Below are 21517 nucleotides of genomic sequence, written 5' to 3'. Positions count from 1 at the left end.
TAAAACAATGCATCAGACATCAGGCTGCATAAATCTAACCCCTTTCATATAATAACTTTCTGTGAAGGAGATTATTAAACTCTTCACACATCTGGTTCCTTCCACCACCACTTTAAATAATTTTGACTCTGCAGGTTCCTCCAGAACAGTGCATTTCACACCAAAGCACTCTGAATGTTTACATTTCAACCATTTCATTATGTAGGCTTTTTAATGGAGTTCCCCTTTGAAGAGCTTGTAATAAACACAGTAAAAAGTAGCTGATCGGATGGCGTTTTGTGCTTCATCAAAATGTAATTCAAGTATCATAATGCTATATTTTTGCCCGGACTTAATTGCATGCATGGTGGCCCCTGTAATTGCAAAATTGTGCACTCAGAACATGTGCTACTTTTTTCATAATCCATATAAATGTCATATTTTATAACAAAGATCTTTTTACATCTATCACTGATGAACACACTTCACATGTTTCCAGGTTTAGTACGTGGGTTAGATCAACGAAATTGCTGAGTTTCGGTCTTACGTTTCCCATCCCTGGTTTAGTCCATCTTTAGTAGGAACCATAAGTGTATTTAGCTTTGTACGCGTCCGGAGTTGTGAAGGAAGCACACTTTGCGAGAGGTCCGGCATACGCACGCCATTGTATGAATTAGTAAAATTGCAGCACTTTTTACAGAGGCGAAGGGTCTTTTCTTCGTGGGCGAGTTTAGCAGTGAGCTGTTAAACTCACAGAACGCCGTTTTAAAAACAGAAAGGTTATTTTATTTCAGTTAGACATGGCGACGGACTCGTGGGCGCTGGCAGTGGACGAGCAAGAAGCCGCGGCGGAGTCGGTGAGTGGCCTGAAATCGAAGGATTTAGTGAATAAAGCATTTCTTTCTTTCTTAATATCTGGCGTGAGCAGTCTTTCTGTATAATACTGTGCACCGAAGTTTGTGGACTCCTCAGCGGGTCTGATGTTACCTGTTTGCTCTGGTTCAGCTAACTGGCTAACAGTTAACTAGCTAGCTACTGAGCCGTTAGCTACGAAGCTCAAGTTCGCTGCTTGTTCGAATTTTCCCGTTCCACCTTAAATGGTGCAGCAGTTGCATTCAAGTGCACCGGGCGCCAGAATGTAACTGCTGCATGATTTAAGGTGGAACGGCAATTAGGAAGCCAACTTTAGCCTCGGCTGTTAGCGGTTAGTTACTCAAGCCAGCTTTCGCTTTGGGTTGGAAACCGTGTAGACTTGTGTTCTCTTATTCTTGCTTATGTTCATTCCTACAGCTGAAATGAGATCGAAACCCATTTTCTTTTAAAGCTACTAGCTGTAACGTACCGTTATTTTTTTGCTGTTTAGCTTAGCTTATCGTGCTAATGAAGCAGAGCCGGACTCGGCTGCAGGGATGTGAACGAATCGTTTTGTTCAACCGGTCCTGTTCAACACATTCATCGACCCGAAGCCCAACATTTTTGGCGTCTAGGTCTGCTGTTAATTCCGATGTATATTAACTTTCTCAATTTAACTTGGTAAAAGGTAAACAAACAGCATTATGATGTATTTTGTCTGTGCCCGGTAGGGCTGAGTGATGTTGATAGTTAATTATCATATTTTCCAAATACCTCAATATCAGAGTTCCAGGAGTTTTTAAGAAAATATACATAATTTAAATGGTTGAGATATAAACAACGCCATGTCGAGTGGTTCGGTAATTACACAGCAGGTAAAAGTGGCCCGAATCTGATTTTCTCCCAAAAGCTGAATTTTGTGTTGGCTGTTCACATGGTCTTTTAAATGTGATCCGTATGCGACATCAGTCCGAACAGATCACGCTAAACCGGCCCGCATGCGAAAACAGTGCTTCACGAGGCGGAGGTAAACAGTCATGACGGCCAGAGAACGCCTGTCGCTCCCGGAGCCTTCGGTGTCTTCGCCAGAATCGCAGGAGCGATTATAAAGATCCAGTGGTGGACAGCTGGACTCATCACCCACAGTGTGTTCGAGTTCTTCGTGAAAAGGGCACGTTATTCGGTCACGGCCACTCCTTTGCTTCGTGTCCTCCGAATCTAAGGCTACGTTTAGCCGGTAAAAGTGGCCCAAATCTGATTTTCTTGTCAAATCCATTTTTTTTTTGTTTAGCTGTTCACACCATCTTTTAAATGTGATCTGTATGCGACATCAGTCTGAACAGATCAGCTCCCAAACCTCGCAAAAGGATAATGCTTCACGAGGCTCATCCATTCAGAGTCATGACGACTAGTGAACACTAGTCGCTCCTGGTTTCGTCTTCGCCAGCATCACAGGAGCGATGAAGCTCCAGTGGTGGACAGCTGGACTCATGACCCACAGTGTGTTCGAGTTTGCCATAAAAAGGGCCCGGTATTCGGCTACTTCTTTGGTTCGTGTCCTCGGATTGTTTAAACTGTTCTCTGACGGGGCAGCCTCTGTCTCGTCTGGCCGATGAGTCTCCTCTCGTTCTTTGGTACAGAAACATCTGCCTAAATGTTTGAGTGTTAGCAGCTTGAAATTATGACGAATGTAAAATGTGGATTGACGTACAAGTTGCATGAATTCTGATCCGGCTGTTCAGACTGAGTCGCACTGCCGCCGATTGGATACGGATCGGATTTCAGTACCACATATGAAAGCGTCTCAAATCGGAATTGAATGTCCGATTCAATGTGGTTTTGCTGTTCACACTGCCACACAGAACACATCTGTGTCACAGGCTGTGTTTACATGCAAAGATGATTGCCAGTCCGATTACAGATTCAGACTGAGGTGTTTATGCTCACTCTATTCAACAATTTGATGGAAAACCTTCGTTTGCATGCTCTTACCTGCTGTGTAAACGTAGCCATAGTGCCAGAACTGTTCACAGAGGTGGTGTGACATGGTTAGGTATATGCTACCTGATGTCTGACACATTGTTTTATGATGCTTTTGTGATGGTTCTGGCTTAAAATTAGCTAGAACCTATATATTTCAATCCATTCATAGCAGAGGTACACAAAAGTGCCCAAAACTTTCTCAGACTTTCAATTTATGACTTCTATCAACATTATCAAATTCAGAATGCACACTGGTGTGCGTGATGGTAAATATAGTGGCTGTATTTGTGTTCTAGATAATGTGACCCCTGTTTCTTTTCACCACTACTGTTATGAAATTTTCTGTACAGTGATCCATTTCTCATCAAACTCATCAAACATTCACTTTGAATGGCACTCTTTACATCTCAAGGACTGGATTATTCAGAAATGTAGAAAAACTGGTGGAATTCCCAATTGTTGGCATTAAGTTATTCGGAGGACATCAGGGCTGGGCAATATGGCCGTGTTTATTGTTATCCTGACAAGTCACTGCCCACAGTATGTTGGCATGCTTTTCAGGGCATTTCACGGAAATTTTTAATACTTAAACTATTCCAAACTGTTTCATTACAAAGACAGCACAATTAGCCATGTTTTGCTGGATTTACTGCAGAACAGAATGGGGAACTAAAATCAAGTTCATAGTTTCTTTTAAACGTGACACTACTTTGCCTGTTCCAACTTCTCAGGTGCCAGAAAAAATTGTGCCATTGTGTGTCAGGAAAATGTTTGGCAGTATCCGTCTTCCATTTTTGCCTTATCGCTCAGCTTTAGTTGAGTGAGAGTTCGTTCTTCCTGGTAACGTTACTCTAGTCCTAAATATTTCGCAGGGTTTCTTAAGAAGTAGAATGTAAAAAAAACACAAAGGTGTTATGTCTACTTGTACTCTACTTTTTTTGTCTACAGCAGACCATGACATAAGAATTAAACAGCATAAGTCTACAAGTTACATTATTCTGTGTTGTCAGTTTTGTAGTCTACCCAGCTCTGAGCTATGATCACAGCTGCTGTTAGCATAAGTCACTTGTTTCCTTTTTACATTTTCTGTAAAAAGGAAAAAACAATGCTACAATTTGTTTGCATCGCTTTTGTCGTTGTTCAAAGTGTTGCCAGTATAAAAGGCGAATTTAACAATGCTTTAGATTTGGAAGCAGTGCGGTGTAGTGATCTGAACTGAGTGGTTCTCACCTCTGATCTAAAATGTGCTTCATACAGCTTTGCCATTGTGAAAATAAATGTGCTCACTGCAGCCACCTTGGATGGAAAACCATTGCTCAATGCTACAAGAATGTACAAAGCATGTTTTGATTTTTATTTTTTATTTTTTTTTTTTTTTGGATTCTCTGTTTTTCTTAATTACATCAAAGGGAATTTTACACTTATTGTAAATGTAAATCAGAAATGCACATTTTGAACTTTCACTTTCAAAACAGTCTGATGCTCTATGCAACATTGAAGTTAACGGTCATGTCCTGTATACCATGAGTGAAGCACACAAAATAGAATTAAATATCTAAAAGTAAACTGATAGGCAGGAAGATCACAGCTGTTTTTGGCATTATTTCATGGATATAAAGCTAGTTATTTATTAAACACATTACTCAGTGTCCTACTGCAATATTTTTGCAATGTGGCATACTGGTATAGATGATCTATCACCCCGTTGTAATGGCTGTATATTGTACAGTGTTACATGTTGTGGATGTAGGGAATGAGAATAAAGTTGCTTTAACTCAGACCCCCACCGCACGCGCACACACACACACTTACTTTTGTTTTTGTTTTTTTTGACAGATAAGCAACCTTCAGCTAAATGAAAAAGAAGACAAACCAAAATCAGAGGAAAATGGTGAGAAATGCTCTTTCAGTTTGTTTTTGTTAATTTATTTGTTTGTTTATACATGTTTGGTACATGTTCCTGTTAACTGGTTGTCTTGCCTCTCTTCAATTAGGTGCTAAGACAGAGGGAGAACAGAAGACAGAAGATGATGACAAAGGCAAATGAGTGTTCCATTAAATTTCTTCATTAAATCATCATTGATCACTGGCCTCTTTTGCTAAACTTTATCTGAATTAGATCGGGAGCACTTGGTGAACATATGCTTTTGCATTGCAGAGGACAAAGCAGCCCAGTCACTACTGAACAAGTTGATACGAAGCAATCTAGTGAACACAACAAATCAAGTGGAGGTTCTCCAGAGGGATCCAAACTCACCACTCTACTCAGTCAAATCATTTGAGGAGCTGCGATTGTGAGTTGACTGTTATGACTACAGTATGGATTAAATGTCCTAATACAGGGTTTTATAATCTCCCTGATCTATCTAGCTACCTGTTTAATATTTTTAATATAAATTATATATTTTCTCTGCAGGAAACCTCCGCTTCTTCAAGGTGTTTATGCCATGGGCTTCAACAGACCCTCCAAAATTCAGGAGAATGCTCTGCCCATGATGCTTGCAGAACCGTAAGTTTCTAGTTAACTGAACTAATCAGTTATGAGTACTTGCTATTGAGTAGACCTGCTGATAGTTCAGGTTTAAAGAGTGTATATCTTAACTTTTTGGGCGTCTATAGCATCACCAATTTGGAACTTGGTATGAACTCTAGCATTTTGCCAAACAAAAGAGATGTTTTGCAGAAAAAGGCTTTATTAGTAGTGCACTGAAATACACTATATTTCCAAAAGTATTGTTATCTGCCTTTGCGGGCATAAAGCTTGAGTGACATCCCATTCTTAATCCATAGGGTTTAATATGATGTTGACATACCCGCTGCAGCTACAACAGCTTAAACTCTTCTGCGAAGGCTTTCCATAAGGGTTAGGAATGTGTTTATGGGAATTGTTGACCATTCTTCCAGAAGTGCATTTGTGAGGTCAGACACTGATGTTGGACAAAAAGGCCTGGCTTGCGGTCTCCACTCTAATTCATCCCATAGGTGTTCTGTCTGGTTGAGGTCAGGACTCTGTGCAGGCCAGTCAAGTTCTTTCGCACCAGACTCGCTCATCCATGGCTTTATGGACCTTGCTTTGTGCACTGGTGCGCAGTCATTTTGGAACAGGAAGAGGCCTTCTCCAAACTGTTCCCACAAAGTTGGGAGCACAAAATTGTCCAAAATCTCTTGGTCGGCTGAAGCATTGAGTTCCTTTCACTGGAACCAAGGGGCCGAGCCCAACTCCTGAAGGACAAGCCCACGCCATAATCCCCCCTCCACCAATCTTTACACTTGGCACAATGCAGTCAGACAACTGCCAAACCCAGACTCGTCCGTCAGATTGCCAGAAAGAGAAGCATAATTTGTCACTCCAGAGAACACGTCTCCACTGCTCTGGAGTCCAGTGGCGACGCTTTACACCACTGCATTCAACGCTTTGCATTGCGCTTGGTGATGAAAGGCTTGGATGCAGCTGTTTGGCCATGGAAACCCATTCTATGAAGCTCGCTACGCTGTTCTTGAGCTAATCTGAAGGCCACATGAAGTTTGGAGGTCTGTAGCAATTGACTCTGCAGAAAGTTGGCGCACTATGCGCCTCGGCATCCGCTGACCCTGCTCTGTCATTTCACGTGGCCGACCACGCCTAAGAGTGACCCATTCTTTCACAAATGTTTGTAGAAGCAGTCTGCAGGCCTGGGTGCTTGGTTTTATACACCTGTGGCCATGGAAGTGATTGGAACACCTGAATTGAATGATTTGGATGGGTGACTGAATACATTTGGAAATATAAATTCCAAATTTGGAAGTGTAATTCATGAAAAAGCCATGTTCTTTTTTTTCATTATTTGTTATTCTTTTGAATAAACAAGATAATGAAAATACATATTAAGATTTGCCTTCAGTAGGGCAGATCTGAGCAGACATAAGTTAATGTAAAATACATTTGCTAAAATGATTACTGTGTTTAAGCTACACTGTGCCTATGATATCCAGTGTCCTTGATGACAGAGAAGGGTTAGGATTTTTTTTTCCTTAAGGGAAATTGCTCAAATTATTTTCAGCATTTACACTTTTTTTTTTTTTTTTTCCATAATTTTAAAAAGTCTGCTAAGGGAGTTGGCATGTTAACTGGGATGTTTGTTTCTGCTTCTGTTTTGCTGTATTTTGATGAATATTAACATTAACAGTGACTACAAATCACTTGTCGAATGTCCATCAAAACCGTAAAATAGTTTTTAAAAATGTTACCCAAAAAATAAATAAATAAATAAATAAACTGATCTGTTGTTCCTCAGACTGTTTAAACACATCTGCACTGATTGGTGCAGGAAAGCAAAGGGAACAGTGTTTTAAACAGTTCACTCTTAGACAAAAACTTAGGGAAAACAAAATAAAGCACCTTATGTTATAAAAAGTGATGCTCTGTGCTAGAAGGGCATAACTGACTGTCATTTGTATAACAAATGTTTTATTTTATTTATTTTTCTTATTCAGTGCCCCGCCAAAGCATGATTCAGTAGTCTAATAGCAGTAACATTACAATGCACTTTTATTAAACGCCCTGCAAACACTAAAAATGTTCACTCTTTGTCTCTTTGCTCCAGCCCACAGAATCTTATAGCTCAGTCTCAGTCAGGCACGGGTAAAACTGCAGCCTTTGTCCTGGCAATGCTCAGTCACGTGGATCCCAGCAACAAATGGCCTCAGGTATGGCCAGCATCTTCCTTTACATCAGTGTGCAGGGAAATTAGATTGGGTTGCTTAACGTTGATTTTTCTCAGAAGCCATTACCACTCTCTCTCTTTCTTTCTTTTTCTCCCTCAGTGTCTGTGTGTGTCGCCTACATATGAGCTTGCCCTCCAGACAGGCAAGGTCATCGAGCAGATGGGCAAATTTTACCCTGAAGTCAAATTAATGTATGCAATCAGAGGAAACAAATGTAAGCTCTTTATTTATTAAATCACATTCATAGTGCGCAACCTCATTCCACCAAAAAGTTTTTCTAGTATTCAGGTACAGAACTACCCCCAAATGTCTCTAGCATTTTGAGAGCTTGATGTGAATACACTGAAAAATATAGTTTACTGTGAATTGGGGGTTGATATGATAAATGGATTTTGGTGTATTCTGATTGTAATGATTACATGTGGAAACCCGATAATGCTAAATGTTACTGAGCTTGTTGTCATGTCTCCTGTCCAGTGGAGAGGGGGATGAAGCTCCAGGAGCAGATTGTGATTGGCACCCCCGGCACAGTCCTGGACTGGTGCCAGAAGCTCAAGTTCATCGACCCCAAGAAAATCAAAGTGTTTGTGCTGGATGAGGCAGACGTTATGATTGCCACACAGGGTCACCTAGACCAGAGCATCCGCATCCAGAGGTCTGCAAACTGACCTATTGTTTTGGTCATATAGAAAACTTTGGATCGCTACAATATGAAGAGAATGAATTACTGAATGGTGGTAGTGTTTGTGACTGTACAGATGCTAGTGAGTTTTTGAGTTTTGTTCTGAGACTCATGTGTTTTCATCTGTCTTCACAGTTTTTAGATGTATAAAAATAATATCTATCATCCTAAACGTGGATCAGATGATGATAAATTGACACACTCTGCCCTTTTCCCCCTCAGGATGTTGCCCAAAACCTGCCAGATGCTCCTGTTTTCAGCCACGTTTGAGGAGACTGTGTGGAACTTTGCTAAGCGCATCATTCCTGATCCTAACATCATTAAGCTGAAACGTGAGGAGGAAACGCTTGACACAATTAAGCAGTACTACGTGGTCTGCAACAGCAAGGAGGAGAAGTTCCAGGCTCTCTGCAACATCTATGGGGCCATCACCATTGCACAGGCCATGATCTTCTGCCATGTAAGCTTATAACACACCGCTGTTGGGTTTTTAGTTGGGCAGTATTTGGCTAGTTTGGTTGAACTGAAAGTGGATCATGTAGCATTCTCTTGCTGCATTTGTATTTTGATTTATGTTGTTTTGACCACAGACCAGGAGAACAGCAGGCTGGCTGGCGGGAGAACTGTCTAAGGAAGGCCACCAGGTAGCATTACTCAGTGGAGAGATGCAGGTAGAGCAGAGGGCAGCTGTTATTCAGCGTTTCCGTGAAGGCAAAGAGAAAGTACTGGTTACCACAAACGTCTGTGCAAGAGGTAAAAAAAAAAACGAATAAATAAATGAATATTGAAATCTGCTCAGCGCACACATCATATTATTGTTAGGTGGATATAAAACAACTTTTTTCTGATAAATACTTGATCTTGGGTGCATCTTTAATTCTGTTCTTATGAATGGCCAACAGGTATCGATGTGGAGCAAGTTTCTGTGGTCATTAATTTTGATTTGCCGGTGGACAAAGATGGAAACCCTGACAACGAGACTTACTTGCACCGGATTGGGCGCACAGGGCGATTTGGCAAAAGAGGGCTGGCTATCAACATGGTGGACAGCAAGTTCAGCATGAACATTCTCAATCGCATCCAGGAGCACTTCAGTAAGTTAAATCTGCTGTCCGACTCAAAGTACAAGACCTTGAGGTCCCTTAAGGGGCATTCTGGCCTATACGTCAATTTGTGTTGTATTTTGTAGAGCGGCGTATCAGCCTCATCAGTTTGAGTTCATGGTTTTATTATTTTCATATTTTCTTTCATCAATCTTCTTTTACTACAGTCCACAGCAAACAGTATGCAAATATCATACAACCACTGGGAATCCTGGTGGTGTTAACTAATCCTGACTGCTAGCCAATGATGTATAGGCTAATAAATACAAATACACTAGAATTAGTGCTACTTTTACCTCTTTAGTTGACAGGTAAAAGTAGCACTAATTCTAGTGTATTTGTATTTATTATTATTTTTTTATTATTTATTATTATGTATGTATTTTGATAGCCAGCTACTTTGCTGGCTTAAGCGGTTAGCTTGTTGTCCAATTCTATTTCAGTAATGGATTATAATTGCTGGGATAATTATAAGGTACTTTGGTATACAGCTGCAATATGATATTCAGCTTCTTTGCTGTAATGTTGGCTATCTATTTTCCTTCTGTATTCATCTGCTAACAGGAAGCAAAAAACAAAGCAACCTGCCCTCAAAAATCTACCCCAAAGCAGTTCTAGATTTTCAAAAGTACTTCTCACCTTCAAGATGCTTCTTCAGAAGGGGGTTGCGTAGTATTTAAACCAGAGAATCTCACTCTAGAAACTTCTGCAGGGCCAGTGTAGGATGTGCATATGCATGTTTGACAGATGTAGAGTTCTTTTTTTTTTCTTTTTTTTTTTATATATATATTTTGGCCAGATTGCCCCTTTTTAAATACGAGTTGAGGGCCCTGTTTTTGGTTTTGGTGATTTAGTTGAAAGTGGCATTTATGAGAGGCAAGTAAATGCACAGATGAAAAAGCGTTCAGTGTTTTTCCATTTTAGCTCAATTTAACTTTAAAGCCATTAAAGTTTGGCAAACAATGTCAAATAAATGTTACATCTGAAATTGTGTGTTACTTTTTGTCAAAACAACCCCCATGAAATCCATATGTTTCTCCCCCCAGATAAGAAAATCGAGAAGCTGGACACAGATGATTTGGATGAAATTGAGAAAATCGCCAACTGAGAAGAGGAGAACCGTCTTCTCGTCCAGCAGCACTGTGTGTTCTCGCAGTGGTTTTTAATTTGTAAGCTGAGAGCAGAATTATGCCACGGAGGACGTTTTGTAGGGAATGTAGAAATGTCTTCTCAGATGGTGTCTATAGGTTTTAACATTTTAATCCCGTTTCGCTCTTTGTACTTCTAAATAAAATCCAAATGTGTAGTCTTTTTGTTGCGCGTGAGTGAGTGAATGCCACGTGTAGGCTGCTAGTGGATTATATGCTTGCTCATATAGAGGGCATGCCTTTGACCTGCATCATCGCTGTTACTGCACCATCTGGTAAATTTAATAGGAAACAGTCACTGTTCAGTTTTCTGCTGTTTTATTTTGGGTATGGGACTTTTGATTATGGACATTGGAGAAAATTGAAAAGTGCTCAATTTTTATTATTGGTGGCATTAGCCTCCACAGTATGCAGTGTTCACTGTCTAGTGCTTCTATAGACATAAGTGCATTTTTATATTTTGACTATGTACTTCTATGTACTAATATATTTTTTTGAGCTCTGGATGCAACATTTGAAACAAAGAAACCCTCCAACTGAGGGGATGAGGTACTGATTGTCTTCAGTCATTTGAAAACACTACTGTTGTAGTTAAGGATTAAAATTAAAGTTATTGCGATTATATTGCTCAATACCTCAGACATCAGTGATGATGGGAGTGGTAGCTATTATTGGCTTTGAATCCTTGCAAATGAAGTTGCCAAAGTTTTAGGTGCATTTTAAAAAAAAAAGAAATGCTTGAGTAGCCAAAGACTTGTGCCTGTACTGCTTTTACCAGTACATCCAATTCAATTTGATGTGGAATCAATTATGTGTAGGGATTGTTATTAAAGGGATTGTACTTTAAAAGCAATATCGGATTTCAAGAAGTACAAAGAGTGAAAAAGGTTAGAATTGGCAGGTGCTTTTCAAGTGGAAATTAAGGAATAAATCTAGTAGTGGCACAGTTCATAGTGTTACACAGCAGTGTACAAGCAAAAGATTTTGCATCAAGGAGTAAAATGACTGCAACGGCGGTCATATTAACGTGTTAAAATGTGCTTATAGCCTGTGAATGCATCCTCTGAGCAATCAGATCAGGATAGTAATAGCAAATTATATTTTGAGACATTACTTTATCACTTTCAGTTGAAGATGCATTTAAATTATTTTATTTACAGGAAATTAGTGCTTGAAACATGCTCATGGAACAAGCCCTGCACTTCCCTTGAATGGGAATTCCATCTTTTTTTCAAAATTAATTTGATTTTTATAATTTCTGTTGTACACAATCATTCAGAGGAATGAGGTGAAATGGTTCAATTTCTTTACATTGGTGGTTATAGGAACAAGGTGTCAATGTCTGCAACACAATCTAACAATTACGATCTAAAACCACCAGTGAACTTGTATGCATCTGACTTTTTATATTTAATGTGTATCTTGGTAAATATTTTGCCTTGCAAACCCCATGTACCTCTTAGCCATGGATACATTTTAAAAATAGGTTTCAGGCCAAAATCTCACATTCAAACGGTCATAAAAACAGGCATCAATCAGCATATTTGAAACCATTTTGTACAACAACTTTGCAAGAAAGCTTTTAGATGCATTAAAAGCTTCAGACGTCTGGTTCCTGTTCCACCACTGTGAACATGTCTGACTGGGTATGCTTCTCTATAGTGGAGCATTTTACATATTAGTGTTTTAAATATACAGAATTTTTTTAAAAATTGGTGGAATTCCCCTTTCATGTAAAAATGATTTTCACTTTTTGGTTTGCTTCAAGTTGTTACTTTTTTATAGTAGTTTTTTATTTTGAGCATTATGTGCAAAATGTTTTTTAAAAAAATGCAAAAACAAAGTCTACCATCAGATCAATCCTCAGTTAAATGTTGCACAATAAATCTTTGGTGTTGGAAGAAACATTCCTGTGAAGCCATTGCTCAGACTGTAGACTTAGGTGCTTAAATCCAGTCTTTTTCATGTCCTTCCTGATCAGAATCATGCGTTTACATGAACTACTGTGCAACAGTTTACCTAGGAGCATACAAAAAGTGCTCCAAACTGGAATTAAGAGATCCAATTCCTCATTTTTAGACTTCGAGGATGAGATCAGATACTTATCAGGTTTGACTGCCTATCTAATCATAGCCATAGGTGTTGCGTTTCTGTGTGAACATACTTTTTGTACTACATTTCTGAGGTGCATTGCAGTTTTTGTTGCATATATTCAACTAACCTCATTTCAGATGCTTCATCAGCTATTATATAGATTTAGCTCTCTCCTGTTCCTTGCAGTGGCACAGCAGGACTCAAGCATTTTTATCTGGTAAATGGAAGAATTGTTATTGTGAGTTATGTACACGGCACTGCATTTTCAAATATGAATTGACTAAGTTGAATGTCAAATGACAAAACCAATATGTATCACTCCAAAATTATCTTGTATTATGACATACAACCTGTGTGTTTTGAGTGGGACAGTGGCTTTACTGAATGTATTATAGACTTATACACATGAAAGGGTGATGTGGTTGCACTGCAGTATGTTGTATGCTTCTTGTTAACAGTTACATTGCAACCAGTACATAGAATACAGCAACACACAGGGTTATTTGTGTTGATTTGTCTGAATGATCCTGTATTGTTAGAATAAAATTTAAGAACTCTTCTCTAATGATATTTTATATGCAGGTGCATACAGTGGTCTCAAGAAGCTGATGCATATCACTAGTCACTCATTTGTTTGGAAATAACACAACTGGTGAAGGATAAAAGAAGGGACAAATCATAGTTTATTTACTTTTTTCAGACACATATTTACACATTCCCACTTGTCTTGCTTTTGCGTTCTGTAATCAGTCAGTTTCTGTCATCTGTTCAGTCCTGGGTGTAAGGCATCAGATCTATGAAGAAAAAAAATTGAGGCATTGATTACATACAGCATCAGTCTGGTAGCCAGCATTGATATTGGGCCAATGAAAGTGGGAAAGTATTTCTATGAAATATTTTACTAACAAAATATAGTGTAATACAAAATGTTTTTTAACCTTAATAATGATTTGAATTTTCCTTATTTTTTTATTTTGATACTGTTTTGATTTTGGGGTTCGGCCCACAACAAGCACTTTGACTCCCTGAGACAAAATATTTAGGTGTTCCTAATTTAGACCTTTAAAGCACTCCAAGCCATGGAAATTTTTGTCTTTTGCTAATCAGTTAATCAGCATATCTTCCTTTTTTCATTAAAACAGTCAACCGAATTCATACAACTGTAAAATGAAACATACCTGTGCTAACATATTGGTGTGATTACTATTACTCATCATTAAAACCTAAATGTATATTTTTAAGAAATAAAATAGTTTAATGGACTAGGTAAATACCGTAAAAATTTTATAAAGAACTGCTGACTGCTTAATCCATATAGTCCATAAATTAAAACTAAGCTGCAGAATATGGCCTGTTTTCAGTGCATTTACTTTTATTCAGTTCAGAGTGATGTTACACCAAGTGTTTCAGTTTGCACTGCTTTTTAAACAAGGCACAACAACAGAACAGCCAATCAGGACGGAGATCATTTACATAAGTCATGAAGACACTAACAGAAACAGCCTATTTAATTCAAATTGATAAAAAAATGGTCATGACACAGAAACATAAGTGGATATCAATGTGAAAAAAGCCATTCTTTTAAAAAACTACTCATACTTCTACTTACTGCACTGAGCATTGTAAAGTAAATCATGAGATAAATCAACCCATGGCCCAATGTTAACAACGAGTAGTTAAGAATCATACTAGAGTTACAGTTCCTTTATTTGAAACACTTTGATATTTACTGGAAACTGGAAAGAATGAAGAGAAAATGTTGTCCAGAAAAACAGTGCTGGGTTTTACCCAAATCTTTATACTCCACATTGGTCAGAATGAGGCCGCAGGACGGGGCCGCCATGTTCTGTGGGTAGGCCAGAGAGTCACGAGCATCCAGCAGCTCCTGAATCTGCCTGACTGACAGTTTACCCTGGCCAACAGCAACTAATGCCCCGGTCATCCTCCGCACCTAAATCCAATACAATCGTATCAGTTTCTCTGGAGTGAACTTTCCACTGTGTATCTGGGCTGAAACTGAGAAAGCATCACAGTGCAGTATCTGGACTTGATTTGCATCAGTGTAGACTAAATATCAGTTGCAAGAGCTGCAGTCTACCTACGTTTCATTCTTTACTATGTGTATACGCAACAGACACACAACAGTGAAGAGACTGACTCTGTCTAAATATCAATCTGTTGCAATAAGTCATATTAAACACAAGGGGGCGCACAACATACACTGCAAAATGAACACCAGTTTAGTTCACAAAAGGAACATGGCAGTACTTACTTGTCTGTATAAAAAGGACCTACTTTTAAATGAGAGTTCCCAAAATTGAATGTCTCTGGAAAAAAGCACACAAAACAAATAATGGGTTATTTAAAAAATGGTATCACTATCCATGGCCTTTCATTACAACCAGTGTAAGCAATTCTGATGCACAGCACATGACCAATCAGGGATGACAGTAATACAGCTCAAGGATCTTCACAGCCTGCCTGTGGGAAGGTTATACCTTCATTTTTCAGTCTTGATTGACAAAGAATATGTATGCATAGACTGTACATGGGCCATTTTTGTAATTCTTGGTCTGTGTTCCAGCACATTGGATTGAAATGAAACATTGAGTATGAGATTAAAGAGGGATTCTACCAATTTTCTAAATTTCTGTATAGCTGAACTGTTAAATTGTTAAAATGCTTCACCCTGGAATTCCCCCTTAAAGTACTGATGTAAGCTTTACTACAAGGGGAGTTAAATCTCAATGAAACCCTTTATTACATAAATAATAAGTAATTAGGTCTTGCAGAGGAGAGCAAACAAGTGATCTAGAGTTGTTTCCTGACAATCTCAGTCTAGAAACAGTCTCTTCATACGACCAAAGAAGAGCCAAAGCCAGTAAATCAGACCACCATTTGGCGTGTTAAACTAATATAATTTGACCTGTGACAGCCAGTAAACTGTTCAGAAGCAACAAAACACTGGTGAATATAACCTGTAAACTCAGTGGTTGGTGCTGCAGAACAATGATCCAAAGTATGCTGTTATAGCAACTATGGACTTTTTCAAGCCCAAAATGTAGCACATTCTCAAGTTACCACACCATGAACCACAACAGAAGATGCGCTTCACCTACTGCAGATAAAAACTGACCAGCAAAACAAGAACAAACAGATAATGCCTGCATTAGATACTTTGCAGAAGATCACCAGAAAGGATGACCAACGCAGAGGGCATTTAAATAATAAACGTGCCATCAAGTACAAAAAAGACAATTTAAGGCTTCGTTCATTTGTCCAATCCATTCTGCTGCCCCAAAATATGTACATTTTATTTACAAGAAAACCACTGTGATTCTTATATGATCTGTCCAATATAAATATAACTAACATCGCATTAAAGCTGACTTTCTTTACTTTAACCTAAAAGTAACGGGTTCAGTTTTAAACCAAGTCAAAACTTGGTAAATTTGTTACTTACAGACTGCACTGTAAATATTACTCTTTGATGATAATGAGATTCAAGTGGATTGACTTCACAAAGAGGCAGAAAGGAAATGATAATTAATTTATGGTATAACTCTGAATTCCATTTACACAATAATTAAGAGCTGCATTTTAACCAATAAAGCATATTATTAATTCAGTGCTTCATAACACAATTAAATGAAGGCAAATTTTCTTAGTATGTATTTCTACCATGCATGCAAAATGCCATTTTGTGCTCATTTTCTGCAATCTGCATTTGCTGCACAGGACGATGTTTAAGCGCATGCAGCTCCTAGGCAGTGAGAACTAGGTCAAATGCAAATGCAAATAAACAGCGGAGTCTGAGATAACTTCACTGCACTTCAGCCGTACAAAAGAAACCAATCTGTCTGTGCAGTACCTACTGATGTCATTGTAAGCACAACAACCCACTGAAAGACACAAATGAGTTCGCTGTGTTGATTAAAGAAGGAAATGCTGCTGTCAAATCAAAACATTGCAACTCCCCCTTTTCCATGTTTTACATTTTGAAACATTTTGACAAAAAGAACAATTTACATGGTCAAAAATGACTTGGAATACAAATTTCTTACGTAAATGTTCGTAAACACTTTCTTGACTGTCTCCACAATGATTGCCACCCTTGGTAAAGACTGGTTAAAAAAAGATAATGGAAAATAGAATTAATGAACTCAATCTTACTCAAACCTTTAACTGAAGTAACTCTAGACTAATAGCATTTTATTAACAAAACTAAAAGAGTCATAATTATTGGCACTCCAAGACATTCTTATGAACACTGAAAATATTTACATTTCTATTTCACTCATTTTATCCATGCAATCATCCATGACTTTGTGTTTCACTGGGGTATATGTATGACAAACAGAGACATAAAAAAGTGTGCTGACTTTGTTTAATTAGTCAATGGCTATACAAAATAGCTACACACCTAAAATGCCCATATTTACTGTTAAAGTTATAATTAAGAAGTTTAAAACAACCAGAGCTATAGCGAACCTGCCTATAAATGCTCATTATCCTCCCACGTACAGTTTGCATTTTGGGATCACCAAGTCTCTAAAACTACAATTAGACAACACCTTAAAGAGAACAAACTGTTTGGAAGGCATGCCAGAAGAAAGTCTTTTCTTTTACGTAACCGCAAACGTACCTCTTGTAGTCTGCGAGATGACTGCTACTTAAACTGCTACCTGAACCAGGTTCGATGGTAAGATGAGACAAAAATGTAGCTTTTTGGGTAACAAAAACTCAGTGCTGGTTGGTGTAAAAAGAAATGAACCTTCTCCCAACACTTGGTTATGGTGGAGGATCAGTGATGTTTTAGGGCTGATTCTCTTCCTTAATGGCTGGGAAATCTGTTAGCATACATGGGCATCATGCACTCCAAAGATTTTAAATAAAGATCTGCTTCTGCCAAAAAGCTAAGTCCTGGTTGGATCTTCCAGAAGTACAAGGTTTCAAAACATACATCTAAAAACAAACAAAAATGGTATAATGATCCTAGAATTATACTTTGACATACCCCTTTGAAAACCTGCGGGGTGAGTTGAAGAGGAAAGTCCAAAAGAAAGGACCCGAAAACAATGAGGGATCATTGCTATTGTGTTGGTAAAAAGTGGTTGTAGGGAGGAGCAGACCAAAAACTAACCCATGGTAAAACATATTATACTATAACTATACATAACATTTAGATAATTAAACAGATTTAAGTACAAGGTGCTTTTAGTTATGTTCACCATAGCAACATCATCTGTGAATTTTGACAGTAGTTAGACCGATATTTCTCAACATTTACCCTGCTTTAAATCAGAAAACTAACTTCCGTCATGAAAATCTTTTCAGCTTACTCAACTGTGTAAATAAATTACAAAATTCACACCATTATTTTACTTGCCTTCTCGGTGGCTGTAATACAGAACCATTTTAAAGCATGTTAAACAAGCACATTGTCCACATGGCAGGGTTAGTTTTTACACATAGTATTACAACTAAACCTCGTAAAGTAAACAATGAGAGAAATCCATATCCTCATATAAAGTCAAAACATTGTTTTTTTGCACAGATTAATAAAAATATAAAATACATTTCTTCTTCTACCTTGTGGTCAACAATAAGTTTGTCACATTTGACAGTCTTTTTCACTTACATTCATTTTGATGAATATATATTTAATGTATTTAGGTCAGACTGACCTTTTTTTACACACCTTTATTTATTTATTTATTTTACACACAACTGAATGGAAGGGGTTGCAGATCCAGACAACTAATATGTGAATTTAAATTTGTTTGCATTTCAGTTGGCAAATATTAGTGCCTATATCAATCAGTTTGACAAAGTCAAGCTACTGCAAATGATGGCTAGACGAGAGTATTTACGAAGCTCTGTTTAATATTTGAGCGTTGAAGAGCCTCTAGTGAGGAAGAGATAATAAATATGCCAGTAAGTGGCTTCGTGTTAACACATTGGCTCTTCTAGCCCAGTAACTGGGATATTAATTTTCATGTGTGCTGTCGGCGTACCAATCAGTCCTGTAGAATCATTTAGTGGCCACAGTTCCAGTTACACATGGTGCTCTATGTAATTCGGAAATGATTTAAGGAAGCCACACAAACCTGCATGCTTTGAATTATTCACCAGGAGAACTGCCTGTGTTTTATCTGCATTACTTATAGCAGCATCCCTTCAAATATTCATACAAGCTAGAATCCATACTGGATACTCTGATCTGTAGAATAAAAGGAGTCATTATACTCTTACTAAGTTTAGAAACAGCAGCTGAAGTACAGCCTTCAACAAATGTCTAATGAAGTGAGATTTATGGCTGGAGATGTCATGATTACAAGATTAAACTTGCCTACTTGATTAAAAGAAACATTGCTTAATATTTAGATCGTAATCAAATGGCAATGATTAAATGCCAATTTGCATGATGGTAATACAAATCGTTGCTGTCATGACAAAAAATTGGCATCTCCAAAAGTTTACAGGAGAAAAAAAAACATTCTTAACTTTGAATGGAAGTTAACAGAGGCAGATTTTTCAATGTCATTTTCTATTGGCCTATTACACTGGCTGATATTTAGAAAAAAGTCAAGCATGAAGAAACATTTCATTATAGTTTTTATGCTTTTTGTGGCAAAGTGTAACATACATACACACAGAATATGCTTTTTCCTCATGTTCTTGTATTCTTATTTTATGTAATTTTCAATTTTTGTAATTTGCAAATGTTGACAGCAACCAGACAGATACTGTTAAGATTAACCCTAAAGATGATTCCTGCTGTAATGTACATAAGTTATAGAATTCAAACCTATATTGCTTTAACCACCCTCTTGTTGGCTATAATATAGCAGCATTTTAAGACATTTAAACATCTCACAGCAAGAGCAAGCCAGACCAAAGTACAGCCAAAGTATGCAGTGGTAGAACTGAGCCTTCTAAAGTAAACAACAAGGGAAGTCCACATCCTCCAACTTGAATTTAAAACAGTTATTATGTACAGATTCATCATAACCATACTACAGATGATATAAACCAAATATATTTACATTTTATTGGTGTGATATTTGCTCTTCTACTTTGTGGTCAAAAATAAACTTGCCAGTGTTTGACAACTTATTTTCATTAATCATATTTAATAGGGTAAATATATATATAGCTTGCCTTCATCCAGCATTCAGAATTGTACTGAATAAATTTTGACTTTTAAGCAACTGTTACAACTAGCCCCTCAGTTACAATTAACCCTGCCTATTCTTTTGACCTGTAACCGACCACAGACCCATGAAAACATCAAACACAGTACTACATTTTATATAAACAAGGCTTTAGGCTTTACTAAATGGAAAAACCCAGCCTTGCGTAATGTAATGTAGTCTGCTTACTTACATCTACCACATATTATTAGCCCAAGTCAGATTTGGGCTTGAGGTTTAAATATTTAGTTTAAATAACAATCAACATTAAGTCGGTAGCTTGCCACTTTTAAGACTTTTTTGCCATGGGACTAACTACATAGGTTAACTGTGATCAAAATAACACATTGGTAGGCTACAGCTCAGATGCTACATAACATTTAAAAAATAAAAAAAGAGTCAGTCGCAGCTCATCTTAGCACTGTGTTAGGTGGCTTAATATCCCAGTTGCGATACATTTAGGATGGTTTAACCTCTGCTATGTACCTTTATCAATGGTTCTGGTTCTACCGGTTAAGTGGAGTCAAAGAGACAATGGACATTGATGGTAGGAGTTGAGCATCAGAGTCTACTCTACAAAACCCAGAGTTGTGCATCAGTGAGTAGGGCTACCAGAACAAGTTGCGCTCTTGTACCTGCATATGTACAATTCAACAGTGGTGGACAGTAACTACGTAAATGTAATTAGTTACTGTACTTAAGTAGTTTTATCGTGTATCTGTACTTTACTTAAGTATTTCCATTTTGGGTGACTTTTTACTTTCACTCCACTACATTTCAAAGTCAAATATCTGACTTTTTACTCCACTACATTTTGAGAAATCTGTTGTTCCTTTTGGTTTTTGTGTGCATAAAAACGTAACATGCCAAAACAAAAGAAGTGCAAAGCCCGAGCACCAATCAGGGCACAGTGGTCACTTTGTTCTGAGCTTGTTTTGACCTATTGGTCATACCGACCCAGTGCAGCACACGGTTCAACGTCAGCATAGCGGCGTAAAATTTGGGAGCACGTACATCTACCTAAATGATGGAACTAACCTAACTTTGTGTAAATAGAGCACAATATAGAAATATGTCCACATATGCAGTCGTGACTGGCATGTTTCTTTTTTTCTGAATTCATACAAACACTTTCATTTGATAGTAAATTAGTTTCGGTTAGTTTATGTTTATGAACAGAGACTTACAGATCAAAATAGTAAAGGAAAACGTATTTGTGATCCTGAGTTTAAAGCCAGTTTTTATTCAACTTGTAACTAATTTACAAAGTAATCTTAAACTGAAACTTTGCTTGTTTGTAAAAAGTGATTTCAGAGCCACTCGGTTCTACCTGATGGAAACTGTTTACCTTCAGTGTTTTGTGCTTATGATCATTTAAATAGACGTCAGCGTCACTAATTAATGACGTTTTATTAAAAGACTGGTTTACTAAGAGAGACGCTGGAGGATTTTCACCTAAAATGAGTTCATGAAGCGAGTCTTGTTATAAAAATGATAACAGGACATCAGAGCCATAATTAATCTTTTAGTACTTTTACTTTCAATACTTAAGTACATTTGAAGGCAAATACTTTTGTACTTTTACTCAAGTGGAGGTCTTGAGTAAGGACTTCTATTTTTACTGGAGTAATATTTTACCTTGGGTATCTCTACTTTAACTCAAGTACATGATTTGTGTACTTCGTCCACCACTGCAATTCAAAAACTATTCAACCCACCTATTCAAATATCCATAGCATTTTTTTAAACTGAAGGCACTGTTGAACATTTATGCAT

General features: G+C 37.8%; 2 protein-coding genes across 4 annotated transcripts in view; one reads left to right on the top strand and one right to left on the bottom strand.

Moving 5' to 3' along the window:
• Nucleotides 1-595: 595 nt before the first annotated feature.
• Nucleotides 596-13105, top strand: ddx19 (DEAD/H (Asp-Glu-Ala-Asp/His) box polypeptide 19 (DBP5 homolog, yeast)). Its single transcript, XM_017683137.2, has 12 exons — nucleotides 596-836; nucleotides 4651-4705; nucleotides 4809-4853; nucleotides 4973-5108; nucleotides 5231-5323; nucleotides 7398-7500; nucleotides 7618-7732; nucleotides 7996-8173; nucleotides 8423-8660; nucleotides 8791-8953; nucleotides 9103-9294; nucleotides 10350-13105. The coding sequence occupies exons 1-12, from the start codon at nucleotides 780-782 to the stop codon at nucleotides 10409-10411; spliced, it is 1437 nt and encodes a 478-aa protein (XP_017538626.1). The 5' UTR covers nucleotides 596-779; the 3' UTR covers nucleotides 10412-13105.
• A 95-nt stretch (nucleotides 13106-13200) lies between these two features.
• Nucleotides 13201-21517, bottom strand: part of pusl1 (pseudouridine synthase like 1) — a 34766-nt gene continuing 26449 nt past the window's right edge. For 2 of the 3 annotated variants that reach the window (XM_017683130.2, XM_037532386.1), the window contains 3 exons: nucleotides 14818-14872; nucleotides 14334-14496; nucleotides 13201-13339 (listed from right to left, as the gene is read on the bottom strand). In XM_017683130.2, the coding sequence (XP_017538619.1) occupies nucleotides 13314-13339; nucleotides 14334-14496; nucleotides 14818-14872 (244 nt within the window). In that variant the 3' untranslated portion in view covers nucleotides 13201-13313. The remainder of the gene's footprint in view (nucleotides 13340-14333; nucleotides 14497-14817; nucleotides 14873-21517) is intronic. The other variant, XR_005129289.1, reaches the window with a different exon arrangement.

The sequence above is a fragment of the Pygocentrus nattereri genome, chromosome 21 (assembly GCF_015220715.1).
Source record: "Pygocentrus nattereri isolate fPygNat1 chromosome 21, fPygNat1.pri, whole genome shotgun sequence".
NCBI classification, from domain to species: domain Eukaryota; kingdom Metazoa; phylum Chordata; class Actinopteri; order Characiformes; family Serrasalmidae; genus Pygocentrus; species Pygocentrus nattereri.
Note: the sequence above shows the minus strand (reverse complement) of the source record. Positions and strands in the feature narration are given on the sequence as shown.